General features: G+C 50.2%; 1 protein-coding gene and 1 non-coding gene across 2 annotated transcripts; both read right to left on the minus strand.

Moving 5' to 3' along the window:
* Positions 1-6,251: 6,251 nt before the first annotated feature.
* On the minus strand, positions 6,252-6,340 carry TRNAM-CAU. Its single transcript is given in 2 exon segments — positions 6,252-6,287; positions 6,303-6,340. It is a non-coding gene; the product is annotated as a tRNA-Met (tRNA).
* A 1,279-nt stretch (positions 6,341-7,619) lies between these two features.
* LOC124647753 lies at positions 7,620-9,911 on the minus strand. The gene is made up of 3 exons (XM_047187636.1): positions 9,857-9,911; positions 8,092-9,283; positions 7,620-7,712 (listed from the first exon to the last, which is right to left on the minus strand). Exons 2-3 carry the CDS (start codon positions 9,229-9,231, stop codon positions 7,620-7,622), a joined length of 1,233 nt encoding a protein of 410 aa, XP_047043592.1. The 5' UTR covers positions 9,232-9,283; positions 9,857-9,911.
* Between the last annotated feature and the right edge of the window lie 4,546 nt (positions 9,912-14,457).

Below are 14,457 nucleotides of genomic sequence, written 5' to 3' on the forward strand. Positions count from 1 at the left end.
ACGCATCGTGTTCGGGCCGTCCACGGACACGCAAACGCAACGCAACTATGCGATACGTTTGCGTATCCGCGGTCGCGCCGAGCGTTCGCTCGCTCCCCCCACGGGCCGCCTCGCAGCGACCCTGGCTCAAGCCGGCACGAATTAAAGCAGAGCAACTATCGGAGTGGCAACCGCGCCGATCGACGCGTTAACCGCCGGAATGGATTGCCAAATCGCCGTGGAAGAGCAATCGCAGACCTCTTTGTTATACGCGCTGCAAGGAAGGAGGCAAGGGTCCGGGCGAGACGACGCAAACGGACGCGCGCGGATAATTTAGGTGTCCGAAATGCGTCGCCCCGTTAGAGATGCCCTTAGTCCCATAAGCCCATTGACAGTACATACGTGGACTCCGGCGTGGACCCTGACTAGGACCTGCCGTGTAACTCTTCCTACTATTCGATCCTGCCGCCACCATTTCGGTCTCTGACCTCCCTCCTCTGGAACGAATCCATTTTTTAATTCTCAATACTAGAGCCTGTCGGCCCCTAGTCCAGGGGCAAAATGGTCGAGGGGGAGGTAGGTTCTCCGGCGCAGGCGGCGACGGTGGTGGCAACGCCTGCTGCGACACCTGGATGGCCGCCTCGAGGCCAATCCATCGGGTGCGCTCCTCAGGGTGTCCATGGCGCGGCGTAGGGAAGGTGTACCCTAACACTCGTCTTTCGTTGGCACGTACTTGTTCGCCTTCACGGGCGGCGGTGGCAGCGGTTGGTACGCCTCCTAGGCCTCGTTGTCGACATCATCGTGGAGGTGGGCTTGGCTGCGGAGGATCTCCAGGCGGCACGTGGAGCCGCGCAACAGTGAAAGTGCATGAAGCCCCCATGTGTGGTTTTGGTAATTAATGAGAATCCCTATGGACTAATGTTTGCATTGAGTTATATTTGTAGGAGTTGTCCATAGGCAATGCTTGAACCATATGTTGGCTTCAAGGTTGCAATAAGAAGAAATTAACGAAGGATATCAAGTGTCAAGTATGTCTTGAAGATGAAGATGAAGTGAGCCCTCAAGTTATCTCAAGACATCAACATGATGAAGAATGAAGAAATGATGTGCAAGTTCAAGATGAGCCAACTCGAAGAGATCATATGCTTGAAGCTTGCCATCCATATGGTGTTCATGGATTTGAGAAGATGAGCCAACTCGAAGAGATCATATGCTTGAAGCTTGCCATCTCAAGCTTTGCTCCACCATTGTTTGTTCATACTTGAGCTTGAGATCTTTCTCCCCAACCAATGATTCTTGCATCTATTTGAGAGAAAGATTGAGGGGATCTAGATCCACACTTTGACCAAACCAAATCATCTCTTTGTGAGTGAATCTTTGGGATCTAGATCTTGGGGAACTTTGTGTTCTTCTTTTGTTCTTCCTCTCTTATTCCCCCAATAGCTTCTGTAGCTTTGTTGGAATTTGAGAGAGAAGGACTTGAGCATCTTTGTGGTGTTCTTGCCATTGCATTTGGTGCATAGGTTTGAGTTCTCCACGGTGATTCGTGGTGGTGAAAGCAAGAAGGTTGTTACTCTTGGGTTCTTGGAACCCTAGACGGATTCTATGCCTTTGTGGCGATTTGTTGGAGCCTCCAATTAAGTTGTGGATGTGTGCCCCAATCTTTGTGTAAGGCCCGGTTTCCGCCTCGAAGGAAATCCCTTAGTGGAACCGTGACCTAGGCCTTTGTGGCGAGGGTCACCGGAGATTTAGGTGAGGCGCCTTCGTGGCGTTCGGTGTGTGGTGTGAGTACCGCATCTTGGGGTGAGGCCTTTGTGGCGTTGGTGTGCATCGAGCAACCACACCTCAAGGTGAGCCTCTTGTGGCGTTCGGGAGCACTAAGCAACCGCACCTCTCCACCGGAGATTAGCACTCGCAAGAGTGTGAACTCCGGGATAAATCATCGTCTCCCGCGTGCCTCGGTTATCTCTATACCCGAGCTCTTTACTTATGCACTTTACCTTGTGATAGCCATCGTGCTTGAAGTTATATATATCTTGCTATCTCATACTTGCTTGTATTGCTTAGCATAAGTTGTTGGTGCACATAGGTGAACCATTGCTTAGAATAAGTTGTTGGTGCACATAGGTGAACAATAGTATATAGGCTTTGGGCTTGACAAAGTAAACGCTAGTTTTATTCCGCATTTGTTAAGCCCATCTCGTAAAAGTTTTAAATCGCCTATTCACCCCCCCTCTAGGCGACATCCGTGTCCTTTCAAACAGGATGACCAACACTGGCGGATGCCTGGTTATTAAGATCAGCTAGCGTGTGTGCGTGGGGAAGAAAAGTGATTGGATCGCGACCGCTATCTTCATTTATTAAGACCAGCTAGCATTTGTACGTGCGCGTGGGCCCGCGTTTCCTCACCTCCCTCGGCCACTAATGGGCGGACTCGAGGATTTTTCGAGAGGATGCGCGCATACACGTTGATGTCCGCGGGCAGCACATAACCAACCCATGGGCCTAATTGTGTGTCAAACGAGTTAATATCCCTATTTAGTGTTTTATGCAACAATTACAACAAAATATGGTGTTCTGTGCAAAAACAAGACATGGTTGTGGTTTTGCGCAAAACACGCCCCAACATATGGTGTTATGTGCAATTTCCTCTAACCATTAGATATTTTCTTTCATCTCTTTCCTCCTGACATCGTCTCTTTCCCGTCTTCCCCCCGCACCCGCAATCCAGAGGACAAAAAAGAAAACCTTATGCATCATCCTCCGCATGGCTTTGCAAATCAACCATCTCGCCGACGGAGCTCTGCCGTGAGCCGCGACCGTCACCGAGAGCGGCGAAGCTCGTAGAACCCAATCTCCTTGCAGCAACGGCCGCGCGGCCTGCAGCAGCACACAACCAACCTGCAGCGACGACGGTGACGACTTGAAGCAGCACAAACGGCGCTTCATAGTAGTGAGCGACGGTGGTGCATGGCTTGTAGCAGCGCCAGTGGCCGTTCGTAGCAAGGTCGGAGGCCGTACGTAGCAGAGGCTGAGGCTTTTGGTAGCAACGGCGGCGGCCGTTCAGAGTTGCACCGGAGACCGTTGGAAGCAGCGGTGTCGGCCATCGGAGCAACAACGGAGGCCGCTGGTAGCAGCGGCGGAAGCCTTTGGAGCAGCACCGGCGGCCGTTGGTACTTGGTAGCAGCCACGAAGGTCGTTTGTAGCAGGGCCGGAGGCCGCTGGTAGCAGGGCCGGCGGCTGTTTGGAGCAGCGGCGTCGGCCGTACAGAGCAGCACCGGAGGCCGCTGGTAGCAGGGCCGGCGGCCGTTTGGAGCAGCGGCGTCGGCCGTACAGAGCAGAACAGGAGGCCGCTGGTAGCAGGGCCGGCGGCCTCTTGTAGCCGCAGCGCCATCTGGTTAGCAGCACCATAGGTTGTTAGTAGCAGCGGCGGTGGCCGTTTGGAGCAGCAACGGCGACCGCTTGTAGCTGATGCGAACGACGTTTGCAGCAAGTGGAGGGGCGGCTTGGAGCAAGAGGCGACGATGGCGAGCGGTGTTGGATGGCTGGTAACTGTCGTATCCCTGACAGGAACGCCGCCATGCCTTAGCTGCGGCGCTGTCCTGCCGACAGCAGCTCGGCGCCGGTAGGGGAAGGAGGAGAAAGAGAGAAAGGGAGCTAAAGGAGGGCTTGGGCTGCGGTGCCTGGAACGGGGGAAACGTCGGAGGTGGCATGGCGGCACGGGTAATTGACGGCGACGCAAACGTCGGAGGTGGCATGGCGGCACGGGTAATTGACGGCGACGCAGCGGGAGCTCCGTCTCCCTTTTCCAAGGAAGACGACGATGAATTTGGGGATAAAACCGTATAAGATACGTGTGGCTGGGAGGAGGATTAGGCTGTCGGTGCATGGGGCCCACCATGTGCGAGCGTTGAGCGCGTGTGTGGCACTACCCGGACGATAATCGTCGTGATCCCCCGGGTGATCACCAGCATTTTCCTAAGAAAAAACGGAGAAACCAGGTTCAGATTTCAGAGAGAGAATGCTCAAATGAGCTGATGATTCCCGGTTGCGTCAACAAATTTGTACCGTCAGAGATTGGCCGTCTTCCTACATTCAATTTTACAAATTCTCTGACCATCATCATTGGAGGACTTGGTTAGCCTCCTCCCCCTTTTTCCCAAATTCGACAAGTTACTGTGAAGAATCATAACCAAACAGCCTCACTGATATTTAGCAAGCACAACGCCCGTGTTGAAATCTACAAGCGGGCACGGCAAATTAAGCAAAAAAAAAAAAAAAGATGGATAGAGTTCAGAGTTGCTCAATTTTCACCTGATGAATCTGATGTTAGAACTAAGCAAAAAAAAAAAAAAGATGGACAGAGTTCAGAGTTGCTCAATTTCACCTGATGAATTTAATGTGAAGAATCATAACAAAATAGCCTCACTGATATTTAGCAAGCACAACGCCCGTGTTGAAATCTACAGGCGTGCATGGCAAACTAAGCAAAAAAAAAAATGGACAGAGTTCAGAGTTGCTCAATTTTCACCTGATGAGAATCTGATGTTAGAACTAAGCAAAAAAAAAGATGGACAGAGTTCAGAGTTGCTCAATTTTCACCTGATGAATCTGATGTTAGAACTAAGCAAAAACAAAAAAATGGACAGAGTTCAGAGTTGCTCAATTTTCACCTGATGAGAATCTGATGTTAGAACTAAGCAAAAAAAAAAAGATGGACAGAGTTCAGAGTTGCTCAATTTTCACCTGATGAGAATCTGATGTTAGGGTGGCTAGATCCCTCGGAATCTTCTAATTCGAGTTTTCTCCCCGTCCCTCGGGTCGCTCCCCCGTGAGCGACTCCAGGGCGAAAAAAAACCCTAACTCCCCGTCCCTCCTCCTCCACCCTCCCCTCGCTGCCGCCGCCGGCGGGAGCCGCCGGGCAAAGCCCGGGCGGTGCCGGCGGCGGTGGCTTTTCCTCTACCCGGCGCAGGTCCTCCCTAGGCGGGGCTGGCGGTCAGGCGGCGGTGCACGGTGGACCTCACCCTCGGCGGCGGCGCTGCGTGGCGGCCGGGCCGCGGAGGCGGCGGGCGATGCGCGGTGTGGCGAGGTTCGTCTCGCGTTGGCGCGAGGAGCGGCGGGCGGTGCGGTGCGATGGCGGCGGCCGGGTTCCACCGGCCCGGATCCGGGCCTCGCGGGGCCCTGCTCGGACTTGGTCGGGCCAGTGCCGCTCCCGCCGGCGACGTCTCCTGGAGCGGATGCGGTAGCACGGGGAGGAGCAGGACGGCGGCGGACGGCGGCGGCCTACGTGCGGCAGCCGTGGAGGCGGGGACTTTACGAGCCCGGCCTCGGGCTCGGCCGGGCCTCGAGGGGCTCGGTGTGTCCCCGCCACCGCGTCCGGTCGGCACCCGCCGGCGGCGGTGGAGGACGTCCTCCGAGTGGCTCCGTTGTTGCCGCCATCCGGATCCAAACCGTATACCTCCATTGGCTCTCGGGCCACACGAAGGACCCGGCGACACCGGCAGAGCTCGCGGATGCGGGCAGCGGCCCCGGAAGGTGGACCGCACGGGCGGCGGCGACGTGGCAGTGGTGATGGTCGTCTCTTCGGGCCACGAGGGTGGCGAGGAGTGGGCGTCGGGAGCTCCCGGTGCCGGCCACGCCTTGGTGTGATCGGTGCCCGCATCACGCGGTAGAAGCTCGGCTCGGGGGTGGTCGGTAGGCTTAGGGACCGGCTTGCGGTGAGGGTTGTTCCGGGCGAAAGCCCGGCCGCCTCGGCGCCATTGACGGCGACGCTGCGGGTGTCGTGACCCTCTTGGGGGCGTCGATGTGGCTATCCTCTCCTCTTTTGGGCTCCGGATGAAAATCCTAGACCATTGTGGTCTTGGCAACGGCGGCGGCAGTGGCGTCGTTACCTTCTTGGGGGCGTTGTCGTGGAGCCCGGGTTTCCTTAGTCTCATAACATCTTTGGTGGCAAGCTCGGTGCTTCTTAGTTTTCTAGTTTATCTCTGATCTGCTTGTAAGAGGAATTCCTCATCACTTTGTATCGTTTGGCCGTTTGGCTTTATTTATAAAGCGGGGCGGAAGCCTATTTCGAGGAGAATCTGATGTTAGAACTAAGCAAAAAAAAAGATGGACAGAGTTCAGAGTTGCTCAATTTTCACCTGATGAATCTGATGTTAGAACTAAGCAAAAACAAAAAGATGAACACAGTTCAGAGTTGCTCAATTTCACCTGATGAATCAGGTGTTAGCGTGACGACCCAAGTTGTCACTGAGCTTTTCATCATCACAATGTGGGGTGAGAGAGGCTCGAACTCTCGACCTCAGGATCACTCACGATTTAGCTATGAGACCTACGCGCTAGCCAACTGCGCCACCACCCCTTTGTGCTATCTTCCCGAAACAATACTATTTGTTCCAGAAAGCAGCGAAGGACTATGCATACAAAATTACAAAGTTTATGGACGTGCCTCTTACGATTTTCAAAATAACTGAAGATGGTCAGTAATACTAGCTGCAACACGAGTGGCCTAAATGTATTTGTTTCTTAACTCTCTGAACATCTCGATGGGACGGTTAACACAACGGAACTCCCTCATAGTGGCGACAAGGTTCACGTTACAAAACACATAACACAGAGCGTGAATACGTCAGTTTGAGGCATGCACTAGAAGATGAAGGTGGTGTTCCCTGTTCAGATTTCAGAGGCGGATGAACTTTTTTAGTCACCGCCGACGTAGAGGAGGGTGGACGAAGATGACGCCCACCACACACCACAGGATCCACCCCGGGTTCAGAGCCCTCGACATCCGGCCGAGCCTCGTGTTCTCCGTGTCCATCCGCTCCTCAACCAGCTTGGATCCCCATGGCCTGGACACGCGCCGGAGACCCAAGCCCTTGAGGACCACCGGGGACAGATTCATAGCCGAACATGCCTTCAGGCTTTCCTTGGAGTAAGCGCACCTGAACTTCTTGGCCCTGGCCACCCTCAGCTGAGCCCGGGGCAGTCTGGTGGCAACAATGACGGCGGTAGCGGACCTGATCATTGCCATTACTCTTTTGGGGAGACGAAGCAAGTGATGACAGTCGGCTGAATTGTTGGCGCCAAGAGTTTTGGTACCCAGGCACCGTATTGATATTGTATGATCATGGACGCAAGGGGCGTGCGCTTGCCACCCTTACATCACAGATTCTCCAGGGGTTTTGCGTGGGGGGGGGGGGGGAAGAGCCAAAACAGGCCATCTCAGCCGATTGGGACTAAAGGAAAGGCAACAGACCAAGCCATAGGAATCAGAGGTTTGCAATAATCAGAGGATTCAGGATCACACGATAAACGACAAGGGCTGTACCTAGGTAGCGACAAAGCATGAAGAAATACAATTGGAATGTGCATTTTGGCTGATGCCACACAGAGGTAATAGATCCTTCTGCATGCACTAGATGGCTAGATAGTAGTATACCAGAGAGTCAGACAAGAAGACAAAGCAGTGCAGGAAAGCCTTGCGCCACCATTCCCGCAGCAGGGGGCATCGACCTCTGCAGAGGTGATGGGCTGAAGAAGCTGGGAATCCGTGCGAGCACAGCAAATTTCTCTGTCAGAGATCACATACAAGCCTGACCAATATGCATCTTTCTTGCACCATCTTATCATAGAGTGAATCACTACATCAAAATCAGCAAAACTAGCACGGGATTGACAGCAAGGAATGCAGAACCAAGAGTCAAGTAATCATATTCAAATTCATAATGCTGAAACTGAATAAAGTTCGATGTCATACAATAGAATCACAGTGTCAGGCAATCATATCGAATTGTGCTGTAATTAACAATCTCGAGACCAACACAAAATCCTTCCTATTATAGATTACGAGGTTCAAAGATCGACAGCTACCAAAGCTGAAGAGATGCTTACACATCATTACAATACAACAGTTGCGGACCTAGCATGTATTTGTGGGTGTCAAATGGTACCAATGGATTTTTACCATTCCCCTTTGCAGATGAATACATGCTCTTAGAAATCGAAATCGACACCGGTAAATTTAGATGAATGGCACCAATATTTCTTCTTTTTGACTTCGACCCTGCAATATAAGCTCCTAAAAACAAGATACATCAGCCATCCATCATGGACCTCACCATCACTGCCGCAAAGAGAGAGCATGCTTGGGACCAACCACATAGGTTGCATCTTGCTGTCACAACCCATGTAGTTTGAATTGGATTCTGAGCCATCTCCCTGCAGCGGCTTGCCCATCTCAAGTGCAATACAACTTTTAGACTCATGGTTATAGCAATATATGTGGTTGCTCTTCCCTCCCCATATCTGTGGGTTCTTGCAAGACAATGCCTGGCTTCTCTTGTCAGTGCTGATGAATATTGCCCAATTGTCTAGCTTCTCCATCTTCAGCCATAATTTAGGCTTAGTTGATAGGTCAAGCTGGAAGACTTCAAAGGTTACCCCCGATGCAACAGTAGGTACCGACCAGCCAACCAAGAGGAGCATATTGCCACATGCCACAAGCCATGCAATGGAAAGTTCACATATACTGGTCATGCTCGACTGCATGACTGGCACTTCATGTATGCTTATCTCCGGTGTCAACTCCACTTTGAAGAGTCTGCGATCAGAATCCATACCAAAGACCTGCCCTTTGAAGACCACAATTTGCTTGACTGTTCCATACTGAGTAGAACAACTGGCCCAAGATTTGCTACCAACACGCCAAAACAGATTCTGTTCTCCAGTGTCTACAATAAGACATGAATTGGGTGATCTAGTAGGAGCAGTGAGGGCACCGTAGTTGAGCTCAGCACCTTTTGGTAGTTGTGGAGAAGAGAGGGTAACACCAGCGAACATATCCATGACACTACACTTTCTATTGCTGGACCAAATGAGATGCCCATACGAAGCACCTATGAACCATTCCTGAGGACCCAACGGAGGAATTTCATGGCAGAGGTGGGCAATTTTGTTGGGTTTGGTTATATCTGTGACAAGACATTGGCAGTTGGGCACCTTTTTGTCACTAAAGTAGGGTTGAGGAAGAGGGCACGGAGGGACATCAAGTTGGAAAAGGAGAGGTGGGAATGTTGCTAAGGAGGCAGAGAAGACAGAATTCCAGGAGCGGCAGGTGGCAGCGAAGGAAAGAAGATCCTCGGCGGATGCCAGGCCCAGCTGAGCAAGGATAGAGCAAAGGGGGCCTTCTGGGAGATCTTTCCAGACGTCAAGTCCAGACATGCCTTCTGGGAGATCTGCGTCAAGTCCAGACATGGTTTGGACGCAAATAGAGCAGCCCTTGCACCGGGAAGTAAATGCAGCTTCTCTGCGGCACAATACAAATAAATGACACACATTGAACGACTTGAATAACAAAAAAGTAAGTAAGTCACATGCATAAAGGGTTCTTAAAGAAATGATATGAAGTGCTACGAAAAATGGCCAGTGCATGCATGGCTCAAGATACTCTTGAGATACTAGCAGCAAGCACATATATGTGCATATTAGAACAGATTAACAGATGTAGCAACTCAATTAGATTTATAAGGAAATGTAAATGGTACTGGGTTTGCTTTTCTGTTTGAACAATAATAACTACTAGATTTTGTTCCACCGGACGCAATACAACATCAGACTTGTGGCATCAAAGTTGTAATAATCCAGCATTGCAATAGCAGTAGTAATAATAAGAGAAGCATTGTAATAACCTATGGAAGGTTGTTCAAACAGAACATGCAGTACCTTGTCTTTAGAGAAGACAAGTTACTAGTTCAAACAGCAGCTAGTCTAGCCCATGGTCAGTTGTAAGTACAGCAGCTCTTGGGGGGGCATGATATATTAGTATTCTAACATTGTTCGCAGGATTTGGAAACCAAGCCAAAAAAAATGTTTGTCATACCTGGTAATCAGCAGCCCAACAATTAAATGGAAGGAAGCAGTCAGTGTCTCCAAGATCCTGGCCACCCCTACAGAAATGAAGAAGTATTCAAATGAAAGTGCTATCCACGTTTCTATGGCTTAATATGCAAACACTAGCTAGAGATTAACTCATCCAGTTCCTGCCCAGCATGATATGTTATTACTTCTTCAGCATTGTCACATGCACGCCTCATCACATATTTACATAAATGGCTCATGATACTCTTGAGATAGCAGTATCAAGCACAGAGATGCGCATATTAGAACACACAAACTTCTAATGACAAAATAAACCAGCCAATGATAATAAGATTCGATATGCCTTGCCTATTTTGCTGCGAGAGTCTAGTTGATATGTGATCTACTCAAGGGTTATGTTTTCGTTTCCACCACACGCAATTTACTCCTTCAAAGCAGGTAATGCACACACTAGGTGGCTCTCTAGACATAGAAGGGCCCCAGCTGTTTTTGCAATTTTAACGTAAGACAGTTTTAGCACCTACTTCCGACCACAAGCCAGTAGTCCAGTACCGCTCGGTACTGCGATAATCTCAAATCAGCGAATTTAATTCCAGTTTGAGAACCACTCTGCCATCTGGAACTAGTTCAGCTAACAAAGTGTAAGCTGAATAGGTGCACAAGGCTGAGTCGCAAGCTACTAGGGAATGGATCAGGAGGCAAAGGTCAGAGTTAACCATCCTATCCAACATTAACACACACTTCAGTACATTGACGCGATCTGATTTGGTGTTGATATTTCTGAAGAATTGCACTGTCAAGCAGAATCAGCTTAACTCCTTTATTTTGCAACACTATAAATGAAGCGAAGGGCAAAAATCAAATGGTGCAAATTAGCTGACGGGGACCCCATCTTTCTTCATACATTCGCCTAGCCACAGAGCTCAGATTCGCAATCCAGAAGGAGGTACACGTCAAAATGTTTGATAGACGCTCGTACTAATTCCGATATTTTAAAATTCAGGGGAAGATAATTTCAGCCAACCCCGAATCGGAGTCGACAAACCTAATCGACCAACCAAATCGATACTCCATGTTCTAGGGTTAGTTCATCCGCTCGGGTATCAACAGCAACGCGATCCGAGCTACGCCCTTAGACGAGAGCAACCAGGCGGAAATTCTGCTAATCGGAGGCTCGGTGCAGCAGCGCGAAAACACAGAAACTAGCTAGGGTTGGAGCACGATCGCGCGCGCGCCTTTGTGGAAAAAGGAAGGGGGAGAGAGGGGATGCCTTGCGGAGTTGGAGGTGGCGACGGAATCCGGCGGGCGAGCGTCGAGGCGACGGCGGCTTGGTCCGTTGCTGCCGCCGTCTCCTCCGGCGGTGATCTGGGGTGCGCTCAGTGAGTCAGTGTACTTTACTCGCTTTCCCCACTTGGGAGTGGGAGTACAAAGTAGAGTACTGTAACTCTTTTTTTTTTAGAAGAAGTAGAGTAACTCCTTTTTTTTTTGAGAAGAAGTGGAGTAACTCTTTGGCAGTCTCGATAGTCAGGCCGGTGTGGTAGGGTGCTGCTGTATGCCGAGCTGGTCGGCGCGGAAGCCGGTTGCCGCACACCCCGCGCCCGGATTACTAAACTGGGCTGCAGCCCAACATCAGGTAAGCTGGTTTTTTCTTTTTCGTTTCTTTTTTCTGTTGTTTGTTTTCTTTTTTAAAAGAATCTTTTTTAAAAATCTGAACATTTGTAAAAAATTTAAAAAAATCAAATTAAAAATAAATCACTTTTTAAAAAATCTGAACATTTTCAGATTTGAACATTTTTTAATTTGAAAAAAAAATGTATTTTTTTTCTATGAACAATTTCCGAATTTGAACATTTCTAAATTTGAACAAAATTTATATTTGAACAATTTTCGAATATGAACGATTTTCATATTAGAACAATTTTCAAATTTGAACAAATTTCATATTTGAACGGTTTTCAAATTTGAGCGATTTTCAAATTTGAACGGTTTTCAGATTTGAACGGTTTTCAAATTTGAACATTTTTGAATTTAAACATTTTCGCAATTTGAACGTTTTACGAATTTGAAAAAAAGGAAAAGGAAAAGGAAAAGGAAAAACGAAACAAAAAACAGGGGAAAAACAAAAAAGAAAAGAGGAAAATATACAGAAAACGGAAAAAAGAAGGAAAAAGGCCGAAATGGGCCGGGCCCAATAGCCGACTAGGGGTGTGCGGCAACCCGCGTATACACCGACCAGGTCGGTGTATAGGATCCGGTGTGGGAGGTGCTGTCCGCCGACCAGGTCGGTGCGGACGCACCACCGCACACCCCAAGCCAGGTATGTTGGGCCGGCCCAGGTTTGTTTTTCTTTTTTCTTTCTCATTTTTTCTCTGTTTTAAATCTGAACAGTTTTTAATTTGAACAAATTTTGAATTGAACGATTTTTAAATTTGAACAAATTTTAAAATTGAACGATTTTTCGAATTTGAATAAATTTTGAAATTGAACGATTTTCGAATTTGAACAAATTTCGAAATTGAACGATTTTCGAATTTGCACAAATTTCAAATTTGAACAAATTTTTGAATTTGAAAATTTTCGAATTTGCACACTTTTTAACTTTGAACATTTTTTAAATTTGAAATTTTTTCAGGTTTGAACAAAAAGAAAGAAACAGAAAAAAAAAGGAAAAAAAATAAAAAAACAAAAAAAGAAACAGAAAACCGAAAATAGACAGCAAACTGGGCCAGGCCCAAACCCGACCAGGGGGTGTGCGGTGGCCCGTAGCCACCGACCTGGTCGGTGTATAGGTTTTCCCCTCGCCCGTTACGTTCGACCATCTGGGTCGCGAGCTAGAGGTCACCGCGGAGCGCAGCCGTGGTCGGACGTGGAGCCATGGAGGAGATGGAGCTGGGGGAGGGGGCGTCGTCGCCTCGTCGGGCCGCTGGGGAGGTGAGAGGCGGGCAGCGCGCCGGCACCCAGCTACCAGCTAGGGTTCGCGTTCGGCGCCGCCTTCGTGCGAGCGAGACGAGAGGAAGAACGAGACGAGATGGCCTGTGCTGTCTGTTCGAGCGTAGTCACTTAGTTGGGCTGGGCTGGGCCTTCACAAAATGGAGGTGGCCTGTCTATTAGGTTAGTTTCGGTAAAAACTGCAGTTTTTCGGTTATTAACCGAAATAACCAAGAGAGAGACATGGTTAGCACTTTTGCTAACTTAAACCTTAACCACAAACTGAAAAACTAAATTTTAGTTAAAATTAGTTTTTTGTGTGTTCGGTTTTCGATTTTGGTTCAGTTATGTAGCTACATATGTGCCGTTTCGCTGAAGGACTTCTCGTCGTGGGCTCGGCCCGATAACTCCTTCGCTACCTTGCTTCGACAGGACCGGACGTCTGGTACGTACATATTCGGACTAGCTTCATTTCTGCTTATTTCACACACGCTCTAGCGCTAGTCAGCTTGGATCATAGCTGAGCATTTCTCGGGCCGGGCTGACCAAGGCCTGATGCGGAAAATCTTGGCCCAGTCCCAGCCCGGCCCGACCGTCGGGCCGGAAAATAGGCCCAGGCCCGGCCCATCACACTAAAAGCCCGTCGGGCCTCGGGCCGGGCTGCTTCACTAAATCACACAAACTGATAGCACAAGCCCGGCCCATCCTAACCGTCGGGCCAAAAAATTAGGCCTAGGCCCGACCCAGATGCATGGTCGGGTCGGGCTTGGCCCGGGAATTTCGGGCCGGGCTGGGCCGGGCTGCCCATGGCCAGGTATAGCTTGGATGCTTTGTTCCTAGACCACGTGCATGGATGCTTCGTTCCTAGACCATGTTCATGTCGCGATGCAGCCTTTCAGCTCCTCCCAACCGCCGCCGCCCCCGCCGATCTGTGTGCCCTCACCTTCCTCTGCACCGCCACCCTCCGATTTGTCCCCGATGAGTCTCGAATCGACCCCGCCAGCCGCCGTTGCTACCCCGCCGGCTGCCGTTGCTACCGCGCAGGCGCCGCCACCCTCTCCCGTGGTCGCCGGAGCTTCCGCCGCTCCACTAACATCCCCGGCGACCGCTCCCACCCCTGTGACCCCAGCGGATGTTGCTTCGACGGTCTCGTCGACGACTGGGGTGAAGAGGCGACGCGCGGGAACACATCTGGCCCCGCAAGCCGGTGTCGCGGCGGTCACCGGTGATGGGTCGGCGGTGAAGCCGAAGGCGGCCCGTGTGAGACCGAAGAGTTCGGGTCCGAAAAGGACCAAAGTGAAGGCGGCAACTGCCCGTGGCCCGCGGCGCAACTATCGACGAATATGTGAGTGCATATTTGGTAAAGCTAATTGTAGTTTAACTTGGGTGAGATCTTGACGATTTGTTGGTTCCTTTTGCATATGTAGGATCGCATTGCCGATGCTAGGTACAGAGACATGACCGGCAGCAAGGGCAAGAGTTTCACCATGCGTCATTGTTTTGATGTGCTAGCGACCAAGACTTTGGAGACCAAGCGTGTCATCATCGAGACGAACAAGGAGGTGAGCCTTGCAAAGCTTGAAGCCAGCCGAGAGGAAGCAAAGAGCAAAGCCAAGTTGGAGGACGCATTTTTCAGTTTTCGTTACGGGCACTGTTCTGCGCCTGCCATTTTCC

Source organism: Lolium rigidum, chromosome 4 (assembly GCF_022539505.1).
Source record: "Lolium rigidum isolate FL_2022 chromosome 4, APGP_CSIRO_Lrig_0.1, whole genome shotgun sequence".
NCBI classification, from domain to species: domain Eukaryota; kingdom Viridiplantae; phylum Streptophyta; class Magnoliopsida; order Poales; family Poaceae; genus Lolium; species Lolium rigidum.

Bases quoted from the DNA above. Each gene is read 5' to 3' on its own strand.
- LOC124647753 (XM_047187636.1), bottom strand. From the start codon at position 9,231: ATGTCTGGACTTGACGCAGATCTCCCAGAAGGCATGTCTGGACTTGAC. The intron at 7,713-8,091 runs GTCCATGATGGA...AACTTTATTCAG, and splicing joins TTTGCGGCAGTGATGGTGAG to TTTCAGCATTATGAATTTGA.